The sequence below is a fragment of the Triplophysa rosa genome, unplaced genomic scaffold (genome assembly GCF_024868665.1).
Source record: "Triplophysa rosa unplaced genomic scaffold, Trosa_1v2 scaffold57_ERROPOS2633229, whole genome shotgun sequence".
Lineage (NCBI taxonomy): Eukaryota > Metazoa > Chordata > Actinopteri > Cypriniformes > Nemacheilidae > Triplophysa > Triplophysa rosa.
In genome coordinates, this window is record NW_026634593.1 from 54,051 (window position 1) to 77,329 (window position 23,279).

Sequence of the window (23,279 nt, forward strand, 5' to 3'; positions counted from 1 at the left end):
AAATGTCAAAGCTCATGCCAGAGTTTGATAGGTGTTCAGAAACAGAGCGAATGCAGATGTTACTGGGGGAGAAGAGACACACATCAGCTGCTGCTTCATTCATCTATCAGCTGCACACCCTCAGAAACAAACTACTGCCTTCATCTGCTACAATCAATGCACATCTACACTCTTGACTTTATTACATTCTCATGTTTCTGCCTGAAATCTACTTTTGATATTGAGATTTTATTTCCATACTTAATTTGTTTACTTACATATACTCTATTTTATATTTCATTCTATATTTATACCTTACTCAGCACCTTAGTTTAATTTTAATTTCATGTTTGTACTTAATGTATGTCTTTTGTTATATGTTCAATGCTTTGGCAATATTGTAAGAACACGCAATCATGCCAATAAAGTACCTTGAAATTGAAAAAATTGAAATTGAGAGAGAGAGAGAGAGAGAGAGAGAGAGAGAGAGAGAGAGAGAGAGAGAGAGAGAGAGAGAGAGAGAGAGAGAGAGAGAGAGAGAGAGAGAGAGAGAGAGAGAGAGAGAGAGAGAGAGAGAGAGAGAGAGAGAGAGAAGATGACGACAGTAGAGGGCGCAGTTTAGATACTCAACTTCCGAGGTAGGAGGAAGTTCGCCCGGTCTATGGTGTCTGTGCAGCCTCAGTGTCCATCACGATCAAAACATTGTATTGTATACTACTCTAAGGTGAGTGCCTGCGCTGTTAAACATGGACCGAAAAAGAAACCATGGCTACATTGAAACAGGACAGTCATCGGAGCCCCAGAGCGCTTTCATAGACATCACAGGGCCCTTCAAACGAGATGATGAAGATTTCTCTGTTCTCGAAGCAGACGAGCAGTTGGTGTGCTCGGTGACCGAGATCACGGAGCACCTCGGCAGGAACATCACGGTGGTGCTGGAGTCCGCGCTGTCCGAGATACGCAAACTGGTCAGCGTCCGAATCCGAGTACTAAAGATGGAGCTCCGCGAGAAATGCGACGAGATCGAGCTGCTTAAGGCAAAACTGGAGTCGACGGAGAAAGACGGAAGAGTGTCTAACTCCGGTATCCCGGAGTGCAGGAAAACAGAACATCAACCTGGTCAGAAGTACAGCGCAGACCCGAAGAAGGCCAAACCCGGTATGCCCGTGGTCAAGAAGGAGAACATAAACGCAATCTGCGACTATTTGATGAAGGATAAGAACCAGCGGGGTGGTGCTGAAGTGGAAAGCGACCAGACTTTTGGGGTAGATCGGGAGCGCACTCAATCGCAAACACACGCATCTCTGGGCCTGTGGACGGACAGCGGTCACGGAGATACGGACACGGACATCTTCAACATGTTACCCTCCGCCAGTAAACGCATGTATGACTATGAGTGGATGACAGGTGTGGAGCTTAACTCAACCGAGTTTAAGGGTAAGCGATAATCCAATAGACCTATTTCGCGTGACGTGTACAAACCGGAAGTAGGGTAAACGCTTGTCAGGTCAATGCTCTAGCTCCTAGAGCTAGAAGCTCTAGCTTCACTTCACAGAACAGTGGCGTAGACTAGAAGCAGTTAGGCATGTAGCGCTCCCAGGGTTTTTCCTGCATAGAGAAATTGGAGGCGGACGCCTCCGCCAAATGTCGTGCCGCCTCAGACTCTTGACAAAATTATATCGGGTGTCTTCACAAGAAATTCTGCGTGCATTTAACAGACTGTCATTTGTAACTGCAGTTGCGACATTACGCCACAGTGGAGGCGCTGTTACGTTATCAGCACACTGAGGCGCTAAAAAGAGTTGCAGAACAAGAGCTAGCTGCGTTTCACGGCTCTTTGTTTTGCATCCAAGTACGTTTAATTTCTTAAATTAACATGACGTACATCATTGTAATGTCTTTAGCTGTGCAGTTGGATCGTTGAATCAGCGTATACTGTACACAGCGAGTTCGCCAGTATGAACGCACATTGCGTTCAGAACGACTCGCACACGAATGACTCATTTGAACCGATTCATTTTAACTATTTAACTTTAAAGTCACTAGCGAATATAAGAGATCACTGAATCATTTAAAGTGAACCACAGAGAATTGCAAGATGTGAATGAGCTTTGCTCATTTAGTAAAACTGGTTAATTCAGTTGTCTGTTGTGGGCTGAAGAGTTAGCTGAAAATGATAAAAAAGCTTTATTTGATAAAAAAAAGATTTCTGTTTGGTTGAATAAAAGTAATGTTTTATATAACTTAATAATTGTCATTTAATCTAATTTTATTAGAACTTTTAATATGTCAAAGTCACTTTGGTTAAGCCAGTGTTTCCCAACCTTTTTTCTGCCGCGGCAAAGTTTTAATTTGCAAACATTTTCACGGCACACCAGCATCACATTAACCACTAAAGTATAACAAAATGGCACAAAACTGCATTGCTTTAAATTGCTTGTTAAGACAGCATATTATAATAAACGTAGTACTCACATATGATGTCAATGTGAAACTTGAGCTTGTTTTGATGAACACAAAGATGATATCCTCGCTGGAATTGATGACAACGACACACGGAGCTCTTGGTCAACTGCTCTCAATCTTTCTCTATTTTTGTTCTTTATAGTCAAACTGGAAAAGCTGAGCTCAGATAAGTAGGTTGTGGAAAAAGATAACAACACTGAGATTGCACTGTCTGCAATGACTGGGTACACTTTGGCAGCAGTCAACCAGAAACTGTCCAAAGGTAGGTTACTGAATGTAATTTTCAAACCACGGACCTGTCTCATTTCAGTGAGCTGCTCTTGTTGCTGCAGCGACAGTCCATTTGCGTTATCCATTGCAGATGAGCTAAATGGGTCTCGAACCCAGTCAAAGGCTTCAGGTAATGTTAAGGGGAAATAAAAAGAGAATTTTTCTTTGAGAGTTGATAGATGCTTACAAATTACCTCACACAATGCCCCAAAGTTGTCTGAATGTCCAGTTTGGGCAAGGGGAAACATCTCAAGAGAGCCTTTTTCCACATGTTGTCGCCAGAGGGCAAGCTTTGATCTGAATCCATGCAGTTGGTCTGTGCTAGTTAGTACATTTTCATTTCTCCCTTGCATTCGCGTGTTCAGTTCATTCAGGTGTGCAAAAATGTCCGCCATGTATGCCAACCGTGCACACCATTCCTCATCTGCCAACAGCAATGCGTACTCCGATTTTTCCGCTGTTAAGAAGGTTTTCAGTTCTTCCCTCAGTTCGTACACACGCGACAAAAGTTTACCACGGGACAGCCATCGGACCTCCGTATGAAGCAATAAAGTCTTATGGTCTGCCCCCATCTCCTCACATAAGATAGCAAATAGTCGGCTTTTCAAAGGCCTTGTTTTTATAAAGTTGACAATACGCACTGCACCATCCAACACATTCGACAGCTCCTTTGGTAACGTCTTGGCAACAAGTGCCTCGCGATGCAAAAAACAGTGCGTGACCGTGACGTTCAGATTTTTTTCTTTGACTCTACTGACGAATCCCTTGGTATTCCCAGTCATGGATGCTGCTCCGTCGGTACACACACTCACGCAGTTTTCCCATTTTAGTCCTCCTTGTTCAATGTAATCGGATGTCACCCGAAATATTTCCTCTCCTGTTGTTTTTGATGGCAACTCTTTGCAAAAATAAAAATTCTCTCTGATGATTTCACCATCCACAAAGCGCACGTTTGCTAATAGCTGAGCATTCCCACTTATGTCTGTTGATTCATCAATTTGGAGTGCAAATTTGACGCTAGTTTTTATTTTTTCCAGTACAACACTCTCAATGTCAGCGGACATATCGTCAATGCGTCTGGCGATTGAATTGTTTGAAACGGGCACTTTTGCAATTTCTTTGGCAGCATTTGAACCCAACATTGTTTTCACAATTGCTTTGCATGCAGACATAATTAATGACTCCACCACCGTATGTGGCTTTTTCGATTTTGCCACTAAACCAGCAACCAGGTAGCTAGCTTCGAGAGCTTTTTCAGACACTGTGGTACTCTTTCTCATCAAAGAAGCCTGTTTCTCCGTTTGATTTCTCAAACGCACAAAATAGTTTGTCTATTTTTAATAAGTGATGGATGTTTTGTTTGTAAATGACGTTTAAGCTTGCTAGGAACCATTGCATGGTTAGATAGTTTTTCTCCACAGACTAAGCATAAGGGTAGTGCTGCCGAGCGATCCCCGGTGAAAGTGAATCCATATGACAGATAACTGTCGCTGTATTGTCTTGAGCTCACCGTTTTTGCTTTCTTTCCTGTGTCTCCACTGCTAGAAGACCCAGGTTCCGATTCAGGGTCGTTAGATTTTCTTTTCAAGAATTTATCCATGTTTTCCCGTTGGTTTTAGTAGCGTGGTCGTAATTATGTGTGGAATTCGCACATGGGAAAATCGCGGGCTACGAGGTCACGTATACGTACAGTCTCCTGGATGAGATCACGTATACATGGTCAAATACGCGATGAGGTCACAGTTGGTTTACTTTTAATTGTAAAACATTGCTGTACATCTATATTTTATTTATTATTATTAAAAATTGGCCATTTTCCACGGCACACCGGACAACTTGTCACGGCACAGCGGTTGGGAAACACTGGGTTAAGCCACTTAAAGGTACGGTAGGCCTACTTGTGTGTGTACAAGATCAGGATGGCACCACCTCCGCCTCATTTTGAGCCAGGAAAAACCCTGGCTCCCTTTATGCCTATTTGTCTAACATATATCAGACCTTGATAAAAAATAAATTGCTCAAAAAACAATGTTTTTGTAATGTTTGTTTTCCCTATTTTTACATCGCCCAGTAAACCATGAACAAATCGGTCAACAACATATGCCACTGTTGCATTTGGTAAATAAAATGAATGCCTGTGAGAAAACAAGATGAATGAATGGCTATGGCAGCAGTTCGACAGGAAAAAGTTTTCCCTACTTCCGGTCTCTGTCGCCATTGTGAAATAGGTGAATGATCTATTATAAGTCGTAGACCTGCATTACAGTTAGTATGTAGTAGTATATTTGCACTGTGGCATACATGTGGTTGCATATAGTATGTATACCTTTGAATGTGCATATAGTTTCACATAGTATTGTGTACATTCATTGTTGTATGCATATAGTCAAGATATATAAAACACGTATGTTGTTCTCATTTATTACTGAAGTGCCGAAGAATCTCCTACTCTGTCTTACTTCACCAGGTGACACCGACATGAAATGTGAAAATGTTCCTGCTGTAGAGGAAGGTGATGTAAATGAAGGTTCTGAAGGCGGTAGAGGACATGAGTCAGTGTCTGACTCAAACTCCTCTCAGTTTCCTTTGGACACTCAGGGCTCCCCACAAGAAAACAGGAGCAGCCCAGCAGAGGACAACGTGGACAGAATAGAGCCAGGTCAGTTTTTTGAAAGAAATGTGAATTTGGTGATAGCCTATTCGGGTCAACTGGAAAGCATTTTACATTGTCCATCTCTGACACCGATATCCACTTTTAAACGTCTAAACCACAATCACAGTTTTCTTATATATTACTATCCACAAGACCTAAAGGGATACTCCACCCAAAAATGAAAAGTCTGTCATGAATTATTCACCCTCAGGTTGTTCCAAACCTGTATAAATTCCTTTGTTCGGTTGAACACAAAGAATGATATTTGGAAGAATGTTAGCATCTGACAGTTCTGAGGCACCATTATATATACAGTATATATTTATTTATACAGGTTTAGAACAACTTGAGGGTGAGTAATTCATGACAGAATTTTCATTTTTGGGTGGAATTTCCCTTTAACTATGGGTACATTTTTATTTACACACCTTTGTTGCAAAATGTCTTTAGGTAGTCTGTGCGCAGTGAGATAGCAAAGGTATGTTTTGGGTTTAATTCGTGTTTAGTTAACCCTATTGAAAGTAGCCATGATATACTGTCAAATGCGTCTATAGTTTACACCCCCAAGCAAAAATGACATTCACAGAATTCATTTAATTTATAATAAACCCATAGCATTCTTCATTTATAATAAACCCATTACACTCTTTGTTCTATTTTCCTTAATAATTTTAAATACAAAAGCTTGTTGTACTATGAAAGCAAATTTTCAGAGTTCTTAAAAAGTCAGAAGTGAATTATAGTGCTTCTGAGGTGTACTGTACATGTCATGACAGTGTCATGTGCTATCTTAAGCTGCAGGAAGCATATATAATTTTGCTGTGAAATATTGCTGTGCTCCAGAAGAACAAAGAAAATGATTGAAATTTGTGCTGTTTTTTGTAAATTTATTATCGGAACATTTTTCTGATTGATCGCATCTCTGGAAAGTCATTTCAGTATGATCTTACCCAACTGTGAAGAACAATTTTTATTAAAAGAAAGTTTCATACCACAACTTCAGGCAGTGGCAAAATAGCTGTGGCTTTCTTTACTAACTTCAGATTTGCTGTTGTAAGGCTTATTTCTGCATTTATGTATGATTTTGAAATATAAATCTATAAATTTACTTACTGCCTCCTCTAGGTCAGCAATTCTCCATTCACACTTTCATTTGTTCCTTTTGTGGAACTCTCTGCCCCGACTCATTGTTCCTGGAGGAACATATAAAGCTCATGCACCATGACGAGAGAACCCAGGCTCTGCAGTCACCTCTGGGAGCTTCCTCCTCTCGTGGGGATGGTGATTCGGGTGAGGCAGGGCGAGCTCTGGGGTGCCCTGAAAGACCTGTTGTAAGGGGGGGACTTGTGAAAAAAGTGGAAGGTGGTTATGAATGTGACGACTGTGGCCGTCATTTCAACTATTTGGGCAACTTGCGACAGCACCAGCGGATCCACACTGGCGAAAAACCGTTTGTCTGCCCCGAGTGCGGTGAACGTTTCCGTCATGCCGCACGTCTCAAGAGTCACCGTCTTAGCCACAGTGGGGCACAGAGCCCTTTTCCTTGCCCTCAGTGCGGTAAAGGCTTCCCGGTGCTGTCTGGACTCAAGCGTCACCAGCGTGTACATACTGGAGAAAGCCCATATGCTTGTCCCCAGTGCGGGCGCAGATTTAAGGAGCTGGGCAATTTATATACGCACATGCGCATTCACAGCGGGGCCACGCCCTATTCATGTTATCAGTGTGGGCGGAGTTTTAGACATTTAGGGACATACAAGAGCCATCGCTGTATGCCTGCTACTCAGTTACCCAGTGGGCATAGTCCAGCATGGGCACAGGAGGACAAGGTGCAAACTGGGTAAAACCAAGTCACACAAAGTTAAAGATATGCTCCTAAAGTGGTGACCTCAACGGCTGGTTCAGGTTGAGTTTTATTCGCAGGACAGCTGACCACAGATGTGAGTGGTTTCATGAGTGGTCTAATAGATAGAATGGGCCTGTAGCAAGGAAATCTCAGTAAGGTCACTCACCTGTCTGCTAACAGTATGTTGTTTCATCAACCAATATCAAGACATTTAGGTACATCTTGAAGCTGGATGGATTAACCTACTTATTTATGTTAGTCGACATTCTTTTCAGCAGTATCTTGCTGCCCATTAGATGTATTTAAAAAAAATTGCAATAATATGAGTCAGTATTTCAAACATGAAAGGTTCAAAGTGTTCATACATCAGATTTTAGGATTCCACTAAATTAATATTGTTATGTTGCCTGTACCTCATCTCACACCTGGGGCCTGTTGCATAAACATAGCCATGACACTAACTGAGAACATTAATAGTTTAAATCTATTCACGAACCATCAAAGATGTACACAAAAGAAATCTCCAGTGAATTTTCTTTTTCTTTGAAAACTCTTCCTCTTCTTATTGTCTATTTTTTATATTTGCTACTGTATAGCACAATAAAAAGGCAATTTTTTAATCTAGAGCAGTTGACATTTTATTGATTTCGATGAAAACATAGATTTTAACAAAAAGTTAGACAGGGGGCCATCAGTCTTAACTTTTTGTCTTAAATTAGACCATCTAAGATTTTATGCAATTGACTTAAAAAGTAAACACTAGTCTTGACAGAAAAAATAGACGACTAACTTGTAGGACTAGTCTAAAACAGTTTTATGCAACTGGCCTGATTCAACTTATCAGCTCATTAGTAGAGGCTGCAAAACTGGTGTGTCAGTTAAGGTTTGTGTTTATTTGGCTGTTTTTGTTTCTCCTTTATGCAATTGACATATGGTGTTCAAGGCATGATTTAAAATGTATTCCAGGGTAATATATACAATTTTACGATTACAGTGCCTTGCAAAAGTATTCATCCCCCTTCATTTTATTCACATTTTATTATGCTGCTGCCTTATCTTAAACTACTTAAAACATTTTTTTTTACATTAATCTACACTCCATGCACAATAATGACAAAACAAAAAACTGATTTTTTTATTCACTGGCGACTCGGCCATAAAGCCCAGAGGGTCTCATTTATAAATGTTGCGTATGCACAAAATGGGGCTGGAAACGTGTGTACGCCACTTTCCACGCAAAGGTTGTGATCTAGTAAAAACAAATTTGACGGGAGAATGTGCGCACCTGTAAGCAAAATCTGACCCATGCGTACACACATTCTGGAGACAAGGGGTGACACAAATGGCGAGTTAGTGAACTTAGATTGCAGAAAGTAGGCCTAAGTGTGATAAAAACGATTATAAGCATTAATGCCTCACACACATTTATTTTGACCTCATATCCGTTAAAGATCCACATTATCACGAAGACTAAATCTGCAGTTATTTGCGCTTGTATTGAGTGATTGTTTAATGCACCTTCTTCTAAAATCCAACTCAAATCTTAAATAAAAATCCAATCTAAATATTTAATCAGCGCTGTCTCACCATCACACTATGAGCGCATGAGGAGGAGATGATCTGACTGAATAGGGACAGCATCAAATACGATAACTGCAGAACACAGTGTAAATAAATACTAAATATATTTTTCATGAATACTGTGCATAATCATCAAATGTCAAAGTCTGGAAAGCTCTCACACAGTCGTTTCTCTTTATGTTCTCGTTACCAGTCCTAACTAGTTCATAACAAAACCAGAATGAAGAAACATTCGTCTTTTACAATTATGTCTTCAAATTTACCTCAGGTGAAGGACGCCACTAATTAATGATGTGATTTTAATGAGGTGTTAATGATCAGTCTAAATGCTGTAAACATATAAATGCTGCAGAGTCCTTCTTTGGCTTTAATCTAATTATAATAATAATAATAATTATTAATAATTATAACAATTATCAATTTGTAAATCGTAGTGAATCTCATGTTTGGCCATTTGTGATTTCGTTGCGGAGATAAAGGATGGGATCAGGGGTTTTCGGCAGTTTTACATATTTTTTTTGTTCAAGCTCAAACCGGTGCGCAACGTTTTGCTTCGGTTTCCGGGTTGAACGACATGTTTCCTGGAAATGGTTTGCAACGGAGTTTGAGATACGTTTTCTCTTGTTTGGTGGGTGTGTCAAGAATTTGACTATTTCAACTCAACTCAACTTTATTTATATAGCGCTTTTTACAATTTTCATTGTCGCAAAGCAGCTGTAAATGAGACATATTGACTATAAGCAAAACAATTAAAGTTGTACCTGTAAAAACAAGAAAAGGTGAAAACACAGAAGACAGACATACCCACATACAAAACACTCCACACACAAAATGGGCGTGTCCATTTTTTATCCATAAATAGTCAATGCAAAGCACCTCATGAATGCTGATTCGTATATTAATAAACCTAGCATCCAATCCGCTTGTTAAGCCTGATGTCACACACCATAATGGACGTAAACCATTGCGGCTCTCCTGTTTTTGCCAAGTGGTTGATATCCTTAGGACAACATCATGTTGACCCTGGGACAACATTTAAATTAAATTTTAACATTTAAAATAAGTTTACAGTTTATTTTAAATTTAATCTTCCAACCAGGATTAGGTCCTTCTAGACCATTGTTTTTCATTTTTTCATTAGCCTGATTTTAGGGGTAAGTTATGGTTAGGGTTGGGGTTTGGTGTGGGTTTAGGTCTTATTTATAAAAATGTTGTCCTGAGGTCATCAACCACTTGGCAAAATCAGGTCGAACATACCGTTGCCAGGTCCAACCGCTATCAGATGCCATAGAAAAATAACAACACCCGATCCCATCCTTTGTCTCCGTAACGAAATCACAAATATCCACACATGAGATTCACTGAGATTTCCAAATTAATAATTGTTATAATTATTATAATTATATTAAAGCCAAAGAAGGTCTCTGCAGCATTTAAATGTTTACAGCATTTAACACCTCATTAAAATCACATCATTAATTAGTGGTGTCCTTTACCTGAGATCAAATTTGAAGACATAATTGTAAAAGACGAATGTTTCTTCGTTCCGGTTTTGTTATGAACATAGTTAGGGCGGATAACGAGAACAAAGAGAAACGATTGTGCAAGAGCTTAATGGCTGTATTTACAGACTTTGACATTCAATGATTATGCACAGTATTTAAGGAATGTTTAGTATTTATTTAGGCCTACACTGTGTTCTGCAGTTATCGTATTTGATGCTGTCCCTATTCAGTCGGTTCATCTCCTCCTGATGCGCTCATAGTGTGATGGTAAGACAGCGCTGATTAAATATTAAGATATAATTTTTATTTAAGATTTGAGTTGGATTTTACAAGAAGGTGCAAGAAATAATTATCACTCAATACAAGCGCAAATAACTCTGCAGATTTATTCTTTGCACGTTTCCAGCCCCGTTTTGTGCGTACGCAACGCTTATAAATGAGACCCCAGTTCGGTGGAGTGTTGCAGTGATGTTTGTCCTTCTGTAAGTTTCTCCCGATCATGGAGCTCTACCAGAGTCATCATCAGCTTCTTGGTCACCGCTCTAACCCCTCTCCATCGATGGCTCAGTTTGGACAGGAGGTCAGCTCAAGAGATCTGGTGGTTCCAAACCTCTTTCATCGAGGATCAATGGAGGCTACATGCTTCTGTGTACCTTCAATACAGCAGATTGTTTTTCAGAAGTCTTCGCCAGATCTGTGTCTTGATACAATCCTGTCTCAGAGCTCTACTGGCAGTACTTTTGACCTCATGTCTTGGTTTTTACTTTGATATGCATTTTCAGTTGTTGCACCATTTATTGAGAGGTGTATGCCACTCCAAATCTACTTATTCAATTGAATCAGCCACAGGTTAACTCCAATCGAAATGTAGAAACATCAACAAGCAAAACTAATGCTTCTGAGCTAAAATTCAAGTGTCCCAGAAAAGGCTATGAATACTTAATACTTAAATCTGTTTTTTTGTTTTGCCATTGTGTAGATTCATGTAAAAAAAGTAGTTTAAGGTAAGGCATGACAAAATGTGAATAAAATGAAGGGGATGAATACTTTTGCAAGCCGCTGTATATTAAATCCTTTATTTTTAAATGCCATGTTCACTTTATTTTACTTCAGTCCGCATTTATATGCAGTGGGGACCCTTCTAAGATGTGCCGTTGTTATATTTGAGTGCCATCGTGTGGCAGACTTGTGTTGCTACACTTATTTGCAATTTTTCATAGTATGTAATTAATCCTGTTAACACTTTTATATGTCAGTGAATTTCTTTATGTATGTCCTCCAGGATTTGAACAACTTAAAGCTTAATGGAAAAAAATAGCTCATGATTTTTATTGATTTTAGGACTGTTAAGTTGAAATTGCCTTGGACATGGATTACTATGAAGAGGGTACAAAAAACATGTTGAAAATACAGGCTTAAACCTTATTTATATATTTTTAATGATGCTGTTCTAATAAAGTATCATGAACGTTACAATAAGTACTGTTAAATAGCACAAAAGGATACAATTTACATTGAATGATTTGTAAACAAATGAACAGAACTAGAACCATACCTCGAGTATTAGTAGCCACAGTTCTATGTATTTGTAAGCAGTTCTTATTGTATGGCAACATGCTATTATTAACACACATTAAAATAACATTACTTGTGTATAAAGTGATTTGGTGAAGTTCTTTTATCTTGCAGCAAATGACAGCAGAAAAAGATTTCATTGGGGTGGCGTGGCACTCTTTCAAAATGCGCACACACGGGCATACGTGTCTTTTGCATTCGCGTTGCGTGCATTCGCATTTATAATACGTCCGTCTAAGCGGCCAACGCCTCCGTTAAAGCCCCATACGTTAGCGGCAAACGTGTCCGTTACGGCCCCATATGTTAGCGGCCAACGCCTCCGTTCCGGCCCCATACGTTAGCGGCCCACCGGGTCGGTACGGTACGCCAGATGGCCAGTCTGGCCCTGGCGTAAGTAAATATAGCTAGCCAACATTCAGAGTCTTAATGAATTTCATACTTAAAACATGCTTCTTTAAACATGACAATATGCTTTAGCAAACCTGCAATTACACAGACATTGTAACATTAGGCATAGTGTTAAAATGTTTTAGTTCATAAAATAAAAAGCTAAAACCATTCAATTTTCATTTTCAACCCACTTGTTATTTATACAGAAAGCAATGTTACATTTAAATGTAGACAATAAGATACTGTACTATAACAAGTGGTTGTGGCAAAAAAAATCTCAAAACCCCATTACACCGTGTCACCGGCCATTAATTAATGGGTGGGTTTGTTGCGTCGCGCCGGTCGCGTCTGGTGTAGACACGGTGTTACAATATACATTACGAATTGTGAATCCTGAGTGAACTTAGCACCTTAATAATAATAATTCAAAAATAAATATTACAACCAAACAAGAACAAAATGCATATACAGAAATTACAGTAACAACAATTCTGACGAGTCATGTCAGAATTTCCATTTCTGGTTTGATTAACTTACTCTGAAACTAAAAACTTCATCCATTCTCAGTACTGTCTTGAGGATTCACTATTGGGGTTACAGGCTGGAGGCTCTTCCTGGAATCTCGAGCTGAAGCAGTGTGTCATGATTCTCAATGAGGACCCAGATGTAGACAGCGTAGAAGGGGTTAACAGAATTTATTACAAAAAAAAACACAAGTCAAACACCCACGATGGGGGAAGACAAAAAGAGAACAGGACTATAACCACATATAAAACATAAACCAAAACTTCCCACGTGGGGGACAAAACCGGCGGACGAGGTAAGCCTGAGAGCCTGAGACAAGCAACAATACAAGGTAATACAAAACGAATCAGCACAAGACAAGAGACACAAGGTCAATATATAGGGGAATACAAACGCGGGATGATAACACAGGGAGGGTGACGGGCAGGTGACACACCAAGTTCAGGTGTCATACCAAAAAACATCTAATACCTACAACACTCATAAGTGCAGGCCTGTGTCACCGCGCCGTGGGACAAAAAAACCCATTCGAATCAATTAATAGTGCTGTGCGTATTAGATGTTTTTTGCCATGACAGCTGAACTTCAAGGAATTTAAACAGGCGCATCATTTAAAACATGCATTCATAACATAGTGCAGCACTTTGTATAACGATTGGCTCATAATCATAATGAATGAAGTACGCGGGGCTGATTTAAACACATATGAGCCGCTCTTGTGATACCATAAGCGAATTGGTCTGCGCACAGCGCGCGTGAGGTTAAACACATCTTATCAACCTCAAACCGAACATAACGATGGATTCTATTGTGCTGACAAAGATCGCTTTGTTTATGTTTTCTTAAAAGCAGTCACAGTGTAATGATGATAGCGTGCTCGGGTGCGGATGGTAATGTACAGTGAGCAGGTCAGCGGCGGAGTGGGGACAATCGCGCTCCGGCATGTTTCAGGGCACGCTAGAGATACGGGCTCTCCAATGCTTTAGTTTGTTCGTCTGTTAACTTATCAGAGATGCAGAACACCACGCAACAATTTTCGGTATTGCACCAGGCACAGTCATCGTCATCATTACAAAGCGCTAAGGCCAAGCGCCTGACAAGGTCTACACACGTTCGTTCAAATAAACGAATATGACGTTTTTTGTGGGCGTTCCCAGTAATGCAGACGCTCGTCCACACCCACTAATTAACATGTAATTTGCATGACTGTGAACAAGAAAAAGAAAATGAAAACGAAAATGAAATAAAAGAGAAGAGAAAATAAAATAAAATGAAAATCAAAGTTTACATTTTAATTTGAATTGTGTCAGTATTATTGCGTGAACATTAATAAAACCTTTGTAAAAAATGTTTTTACAATTTATTTTTCACATTTGCCTTTTCATTTTCAAATTGGCAGTCTTGCCTCGAGATTTTAGTGAAAATGAAATGTCAAATCACCAATTGTATTTTCTTTTTCAATTTGACAGGGACAACGCATTGTCAGTGTAAAAATGAAAATGATTTCATTTTATTTTTCATTTTGGCACATATTGTGCACGCAGTTGTGTATAATGAAATTGCTAATCTGGTTTTCATTTTCATTTTCATCGTTTAATTTATTTATTTAAATTTGGCAGGATTTGCCTCCCATAGTGTTGTGCATTGTTGCTGTAATTCATAACTCAATTCGAAAAAATAACCCAATATTAAAAAGAATATAGATTAAAAAACATTTCCTAGTTTCATCTGAAGACTTTATTAATGAAAAACAGTAACTGTTGGAATGTGGAAAAACTTAAGATAAATAGTTATTACTTGTCTTTGTCAATGTATACTAGTTCTTGTGATAACAGTACTGCATTGATTACAGTTTACTGTAGTTGTACTGTCATAAGCTTTAATATTTACCATGGTGATGACACTGACTCGCTTGTCCAAAACAGCTGATTTATTCATAAACTAAGAAAGCAACTGTTTTTACAAATGCTTCATTAAACTGACATTGGTTTTGTAACCTTGAAGGTCACAGGCACTCAAAAATGGTGCTACAGCTCAGGAAAAAAGAGTGGAATCTGCCTTATTTTGAAACTTTAACATTGCGATGTTACCGTATCAACGGTGCCTTGTGCAACCCTACATGGCATGTAGAAACACTCCAGACAAAAAGATCTGAAAAGCTGTTTGTTTGATCAAACAGTTCTCGTATACCGCATCAACACATTCGGGGGTGAGCATGAGCGGGGTCATATGGCTGTATCTTTGCGATACTTTGGAGTATTGACAGAAAACTTTGTACACAACATCAGTAGAACAACTTGCTATAAAGTTATACAAAATTTTATTTTGTTTCTAGTACTTTTACCTATGAATTTAAATTTGATGTTCAAAAATTAATGATCAGACATAACCACATGTATTTCCTTTTGTGCCCTTGAAGGCCTTGACCCAGTAATTGCTTCTTGCAGTTATATTAATAATAAGAATGAGTATTTTTAAATCACTTAGTCTTGACAGAATTTTTGGATAAACCATTAATTTTAAATTTGGATAAACATACCCCATCTAAACATACCCCGTTTCTTGGATTTCTTCCTGTTCTTTTGTTTTTTATCCTTTTTCTTTTTCTTTGCTGTACGTTCTGAATCAGATGAATCTGACGATGAATTTGAAGATTCTGAAGATTCGTCAGTGGACTGTGATGTAGCAACAGTGGATGATGCTGCATTCGGGCCAGATGAATTAACTGCTTCACACCTAAGTGCTATGGCAGAAACGAATACAATGTATTGACAACATAAAACTACAAAGCATTAAGGCCCGGTTTCACAGACAATGTCGGCTTAGCTTAAGCCAGGACTATGCCTTAGTTGAAGTAAAATATTCATGTCGCTTTTATAAAAATGCCTTAGAAAAATACATCACTGGTGTGCATCTTGAGACAAAACAATGGCACTAATATATTTTAAGATATTTCTGAGAAAGTTATATTCAGTTAAGACAGGTCACACTTTAATTATAGTCTGGGACTAGTCTTAAACCTTGTCTGTGAAACCGGGCCTAAATCCCTTTAATCACACTTAAGGTCTTTGCACATACAGTCCGAAATTTTCGTATACGTTATTTCGTATTCGTCATTCTAAAAATTCGTCACGAACAGAAACCTTGCACACTGAGTCCGATGCGTATTTATTAATCCGTTGCGAAAAAAATCGCAAAAAATACAAAATGGAGTCTTCAAGCAGTGATGACGATTTTGTTGTCCTCTCTCTTCTTAAAAAGAGAAAAATAAAGAGGAAATATTGGGTCCATCCAGTCCTGAGGTTGCGTAACGAGGAAGGAGAGTTCCACCTCCTTATCATGGAACTGCGGGATTATCCTGACCGATTTAAAATTTACTTCAGGATGTCAGTTGCTCAGTTTGATGCTTTGCTAGCGATACTGAAGCCACATATTAAAAAGAAGACCACCAATTTCCGTGAACCAATTGATCCTGAACAGAGACTGGCAGTATGTCTAAGGTGTGGACACACACGCGCGCACACACACTCGCACCAAACTGTGGCATCGGACGAGTTTTACATTAGGGACAGTTCACCTAAAAATGAAAATTCTGTCATAATTTAACTCACCCTCGAGTTGTTCCAAATCTGTGAAGACAGAGTAATTATTTGGAAGAATGTTTAACCAAATAGTTCTTGGAACCCACTGACTACCATAGTAGGAAAAAATACAATGTATATGTAAATGTATAAAGCTATTTTTCCAACTATGGTCATCAGGGGGGTCCAAGAACTGTTTGGTTACAAGCATTAAGTTAAACTGGAATAATGCATTGGTAATGATAATTACATCAAAACTGGTTATTTTAAATGGTTGTGAATAATCTTTTCAAACATTTTAAACATACAAAATAGTATTATAATAGTAATATTACAATACAAAAACTTTATATAAATCACAGCACCAAACAACACCATTATTTTGTGTGCTATATAATATGCTTTAATGTGCTATAATATTTGCATATTTTAGGTATCTGAGCACCGGGGACCCATTTACCACCATCGCCAGCAGTTTTAGGTTGGGCATCAGCACTGTAGGGATGATTGTGAGGGAGACCTGTGACCAAATCTGGCTTCAGCTCAAGGACACTTACATGCCAACTCCAACAGAGGACATCTGGAAACACACGGCGAGGAGGTTCAATGAAAGGTGGAACTTCCCTAAATGTATTGGAGCTCTCGATGGGAAACATGTCAAGATTGAGGCCCCGGCAAACACAGGTTCACTTTTTTTTAATTATAAAGGCACCTTCTCAATTGTCCTCCTGGCATTAGTGGATGCTGATTACCGTTTCCTGGCCATCGATGTAGGGAGCTATGGTGGGAACAGCGATGGAGGCATATTCGCAGATTCTGCGCTGGGACGGACCCTCCATCGTGGCACCCTGAATGTTCCAGCCCCATTAGAGCTCCCATCTGCACCCGAATTGGGAAAGGTCAACCATGTTATCGTGGCAGATGAGGCCTTTCCCATGAAGCCATATCTGCTCCGACCCTACGGTGGAAAGCGCCTTCAAGAAGACAAGCGCATCTTCAACCTCCGCCTGTCAAAAGCACGACGGATCTCAGAAAACGCGTTTGGCATTCTGACACAAAGATTCAGGGTTTACAAAAGGCCAATGGAGGTTAACCCTGACCTGGCAGACAACATCATCAAAGCAACATGCATCTTAAGCAACTACCTGCGCCATGAAGTAATGGGACAAGTCAGCAAGGTTGACAGTTTTGACTTCGACAATGCTGGCAATGCGTGCTTGGAGGAGTTCCAGAGGCCAAGGGGCAACCGCGCGTCTGAAGAGGCTCTCCACATTAGAGACACATTTAGAAAATATTTTGTCTCAGCTGCTGGCGAGGTACCTTGGCAGTACGACCGTGTGCGCTGTGGACACACAGTTATTGTATAGACCTCATTTGTACACAATGTCTGACCTGTGTTCATGTATTGTGTACACTATTACTGTGTGTGTTTTAGGGCTGTCGAATGATTAATCACATCCAGAATAAAAGTTTGTGTGTACTGTGCATAATAATTTTATATATAATGATACAAAATAAAAATAATAGTAATACTAGATCATGTTTATTTATAATTTAAATGATTGTTAAATATAAATACAAAATTAATATGCACAGTACACAGACATATATTATGTGAACACTAACTTGTATTCTGGATGTGATTAATCGTTTGACAGCCCTTTACACCTTTTTGACACACACAGTGCATAAGCACTGCATGGCCGACAATGAGCCAGCTCAGACATTATGCTTGACTGAGGTGTCCAGCACAGTCCTGAACGTGCAACAGTTTGATATGCCAATTAAACTCTTGTCTCCATACCTTAAACATACTGCCAGCCCTGTTCAGGATCAGTTTGATTGTGGAAATTGGTGGTCTTCTTCAGATTAAATGGACAAATATATACACAAACACACACAATTTAGTTATTAGCTGTTATATATTGTAAACAAAACCAAATATACAATGAGTTAACATTATTATTACAACTATCATTATCTTATTATTCAATTCAATACAACACGGAACCACAAACTGTTATATGCAAAGTGTAAAACAACGTTGTATATAATTTATACATTGTTATATTTTGTTCATACAATATGCATTATTTTGGTAATATTTGCATTATTGTAGTTATTTTATTTATATTACTTTAAGTATATTTATATGATAAACATATAAAGAAAAGCAACACAAGACCAATGAATGACTAATTTCTTGTTTATTCTGCATTCAAAAGAACTTGCTGTCCAGAAAAGCAGAACCTGAATTCATGTAAACAGTCCAAATGTGTATAAATGATACACTTAAATAATAAATTATTAATAACATTAAACAGGAATTTGACATTAACCTCTTTAGCGCATTAGTAATAAAAATGACATTAAAACAGATTACCTTAAATGGTTGTGAAAACATTGTAACATGTACAAAAACAATATAATCACAGAGAACTGAAGTTTGGACCCTGGGAAAGCTGCTGATAATAAACCCCTCCAAAGGAAACATCATGAACCAATTCCTGCATTTTGATTTTTAGATAGGACAGTCTATCTGGGGCAAGTCTCCTCATGCAGGGGGCCAAGCTGTTGAGAAAAGTGGAAACCTCATCATTTTGCAGGGCCTGACGCTGCTGTCGCTCTGCCTCTCTCTCTTTAGCTCTGCTTTCATCCCTTGCTTCTCTCCATTGACAGTACCATGCTAGGCTGTCCTCACTCTCTGCCTGTGTCTTCTTGCGTTTGGCACCACAGCTACCTAAAGGAGTTGTGCTGGCATCGCCCTCTGCCTCCATCTCTACACTGTCGCTCTCCTTCTCTATCTGCGTTCTCGCATCTTCCCCTATTCCATTCTCCTCCTCCTCCTCCTCATCCACTTGGATATTACCATCTGACCTGTTGAAAGTAAGCAATCTGAGATATGAAATGATAGGCTACAATCATTGCAGGCACTCTGCAAGGGTCGTCTCTCTATGGTGCATTTCTATAGGCTAACATTACCTTCTCCTTGCCAAGGAATTTTGCAAGAAGGACATCGCGTCCATATGTATCCACTTCTTTTTTTTGCTGGCCCCCTGTCCACTTCTGACCTTTCCCTCTTTCCTGTAGCGGACATATGTGTCCCACAGGTTACGCCACGTTTTCTTCACTTCTTCAACTAACATTACACAAAACAAGGCAAATTATTACATTCTATTAAAAGCCCAAGAATGCTCCCAACTGAATTCATAAATTATTGGTACAAATGGATGAATGTCATTAGCAACAAGCTATTGTTTACCTACTTTGAGCACTTTTGATCCTTTGTTTTGAAATCAGTACATACTGTCTTGTTTTCCATGCTGTTCGGCAATCATCTGCCACACTCTCTCTTTATATTCAACGTCTTTGTATTCCTTACTTTGTTTGTCATAAAGTGCTTTGTGCTGGGAGACGAAGTAAATTAACTCAGATGCCATCTTGAAGTTTGGCGCTCGCTTGTACGGTGGCTCTGAATAGCCAAAACACCTTTGAAAACGATTCCTACGGATGCGAAAAACGCAGAAAATCGAACCCGGTCTGAATTTTTTTATGACGGACGAAAATATCGGAGGCAGTGTGTAAATGTGATTGACACAACGTAAGGTCGTATTTATTTTTTAACGTGCGGAAATTTCGGACGTAAATTTCGGACTCAATGTGCAATGGGCTTTAATGTAGTCATTTTTGAGGTTTTACATGTCTAAGAGGGACAGTTCACCCAACAATGAAAATTATGTAATCATTTACTCACTCTCATGTTGTTTTAAACCAAACCTGTAAGAGTTTCTTTGTTCTTTTGACAACAAAAGAAGATATTTTGTGATGGTTACCACACAGTTGCTGGTACCTATTGACTTCCATGGTATTTGTTTTTTCTACTATGGAATCCAATGGGTACCGGCCACTGAGGGGTAACCTTCATAAACCAAAATATCTTATTTTGTGATCAACAAGATAAAGCAACTCAACATGAGGGTGAGTAAATGATGACAGAATTTTCATTTTTGGGTGAACTATCCCTTTAATAGTACACACAGAGAAAAGGCAGCCTTCTTAGTTAGCCGCCATCTTAAAATGGATGCAAAACACGTGCTCAACAAACATTCTTATGACAGGGTGTGTGAAATGGTATTACCTAAATTTATAAACATGAACGCAGACACAAAAACACAATAATCAAAGAAACACAAATGTACCATCCTACAGTCTTGAACGGAGATAATTCCTGTCATCCGTGAGAAAGTCAACTTTCTCTTGCAAATGAAGGATCTTCTGCTTTTGAATTTCAATTGTTTTTTTGGCTTGATCAAAAGCAATTTGTGCAGTGGGTGCCACTTTCAGAAGACAAAATCAATTATGTAACTTGGATGGGATCAAACAATACATAAATAAAAACTGTATCCTACATGAACTAGGGTTAATTCAATCAACATGCATAATGAAGTTAATACATTAAAACACAAATTAGTAATTATAATTGAAAAAACTACACGATTCAAACAATATCAATTTAACAATTATCTGGATCTTGTATTTATTTGTCTGTAATGTTCACATGAATCTTGTGTTTATGTAGAAAAGGCTACAACAAACCTGCTGTGTCACTGGTTGGCTGTAGAGCAGACCTGCAGCATTTGAACAGTATAAGCATCAAAGTAACAACAACAGCAGAAAAGAAGCCTTTATCCCTTTAAAAACATTTATGAGTTTTAAGGTCGACATGAAATCGACATGATGACATATCAACTAACTTCATTTTCGTATTGTGATCAATTTCAGATTTACAAAGATTTATGGCAGAAGCAAAACTTATCAATTGTCATAACCTGTAGCTGCCAGTTGTCAACTCCTGTAAGTGTATTCAACACATTATGAACTAGAAAACTGTATGGGGGGGATATACAGTATGTAGATGAAGCATTTTTATAGGATTTATGCAGTGGTATTCATTCATTCACACTTCTCTGCAAATTTTGTTAGTCTCCTTCATTTGATACACTGGAACTCTCACCTAATGAGCTGATGATTGGAATCAGGTATTAAATAAAGGAGACATAACAATGTACAGAGTGATTGAAAACCACTAATGTAGTGTATAATATGATAGCAAATTATTTGATAATAAAGTCGTTATCACACAGACTAAAAACTGCAAAATGCTTAATGGCCACCAAAGGTCTCAATTTATCTGTCAAGATATTATAAACGTGTCCAATAAGAATATCTCAGGGGAGGAAAATATCATAACAAAATTCTAATCAATTCAATTATGTTTCAACCATTTGTGTCATTTACGTACATACCTACTGATGAGCTTGTTCGATTTTCAGACTGAACCCTCTTGCGTGCAAGTAGAACTAGGGGGAAGCAAGTGTTAAACATGAAAAAAGGGGAAAACAAACAAGCAGTAAATGCAGGGCTCGGCTTGAGGGGGCTGCGAGGGGATGGCATCCCCCTTGTTGAAAAAAAAATGCATCCCCTCTGTAAAACCACCATCCCCCATATAATTACTCAACTCTCAACTCTCAACTCAACTTTATTTATATAGCGCTTTACAATTTTCATTGTTACAAAGCAGCTGCACATGAGACACATTGACTACAAGCAAGACATGTTTGCTGCTAACGTATGGGGCTGTAACGGACATGTTTGCTGCTAACGTATGGGGCCGTAACGGACATGTTTGCTGCTAACGTATGGGGCCGTAACGGACATGTTTGCTGCTAACGTATGGGGCCGTAACGGAGGCGTGGCCGCTTAGATGGACGTATTATAAATGCGAATGCACGCAACGCGATAGCAAAAGACATGTATGCATGCACCCCCCCCAACAACCCCTCCCCGGTCGACAGATTCGGTGGAGGGCCGATGCGGGCCTAAAAATGCCAGGGCCGATTTTTCTTCCCAGTCCAGCCCTGATTAGGATGATGTATTTCACATCATTATGAGCCCAGTGTTTATCCTTACATTAACTTAAATCATTCTCTGTGTGACCGGTGTCATGACATATCCGGTCCTCTGTGTGAATGTGTCCGCAAAGGACCTCACGTGGCTAAAATAACTTCTAATGGGTACTCTTTTTAGCGCCCGATTGCAAATCTTACAAAATTACATTATGATTTATTTCGCTAGTACTTTGTTAAAGGGGTGGTGCAACGGCGTTTCATGCATTCTGACTTCTTTACGATGTTAAACGTGCTGTCTTCTCATGCTTGACATGGTCAACTTGTCAAAAACAAGTTGGATGTATGATGTAGTATTTCTGTGCTCGAAAATCCGTTTCGTAACAACTTTTCTTAGTCCCTGATTGGACAATTCTACAAGAAAAGCACGCCCACGCATCAACCCGCGAGAGCCAGATGAAAGAGCGCGCCCACACGTTAACTGTGGAGAGCGGGAGAAGGAGCATGCGCACACGTCAACCAGCTGGAGCAAGAGAGAGAGAGCACTGCGTTCAGCTGTATTTGTTTGTTCACTGCATTTCAATGAGAAATGTTATATAAACGGTGGATATAACGCTGGATTAGCAGAACGTTTGAAACTGATAGATGGAGCTGTAAGTGAAACCGAGTCATCTGTCTGTGTTTTGTTGGCAATGGGTGCGCACGTGCTTTAGTGCCACAAAACCCCACTGTTTTAGTTATTTACTATAATAAAACCATGGTCATTTAAAAATATCAAAAGTTATGTTTTTTGTTTGTTAAGGAGATGTTGACCCAGAAATACTGACGTGTATGTTACATCAAGCTTTGACAAAAATGCGTCTTATATGTTTTCCAGTGTATTTAGCTCGCTAGAAGCTAACGCAGCTTCTGTTAGCCAATAGCCATACAACAAGATATCGAGATAACAACTTTGTGATCAGGCATTACAACTACCAACTAGATTGGGTCCTAAGCGGAAACAAT

The 23,279-nt window shown here is 39.1% G+C and overlaps 1 protein-coding gene across 1 annotated transcript; it reads left to right on the top strand.

Moving 5' to 3' along the window:
• Positions 1-521: 521 nt before the first annotated feature.
• On the top strand, positions 522-8,754 carry znf16l (zinc finger protein 16 like). Its single transcript, XM_057328604.1, has 3 exons — positions 522-1,416; positions 5,183-5,374; positions 6,494-8,754. Exons 1-3 carry the CDS (start codon positions 726-728, stop codon positions 7,207-7,209), a joined length of 1,599 nt encoding a protein of 532 aa, XP_057184587.1. The 5' UTR covers positions 522-725; the 3' UTR covers positions 7,210-8,754.
• The last annotated feature ends 14,525 nt before the right edge of the window (positions 8,755-23,279 follow it).

Bases quoted from the DNA above. Each gene is read 5' to 3' on its own strand.
- znf16l (XM_057328604.1), top strand. From the start codon at position 726: ATGGACCGAAAAAGAAACCATGGCTACATTGAAACAGGACAGTCATCG. The intron at 1,417-5,182 runs GTAAGCGATAAT...TTACTTCACCAG, and splicing joins TAACTCAACCGAGTTTAAGG to GTGACACCGACATGAAATGT. The intron at 5,375-6,493 runs GTCAGTTTTTTG...TGCCTCCTCTAG, and splicing joins CGTGGACAGAATAGAGCCAG to GTCAGCAATTCTCCATTCAC.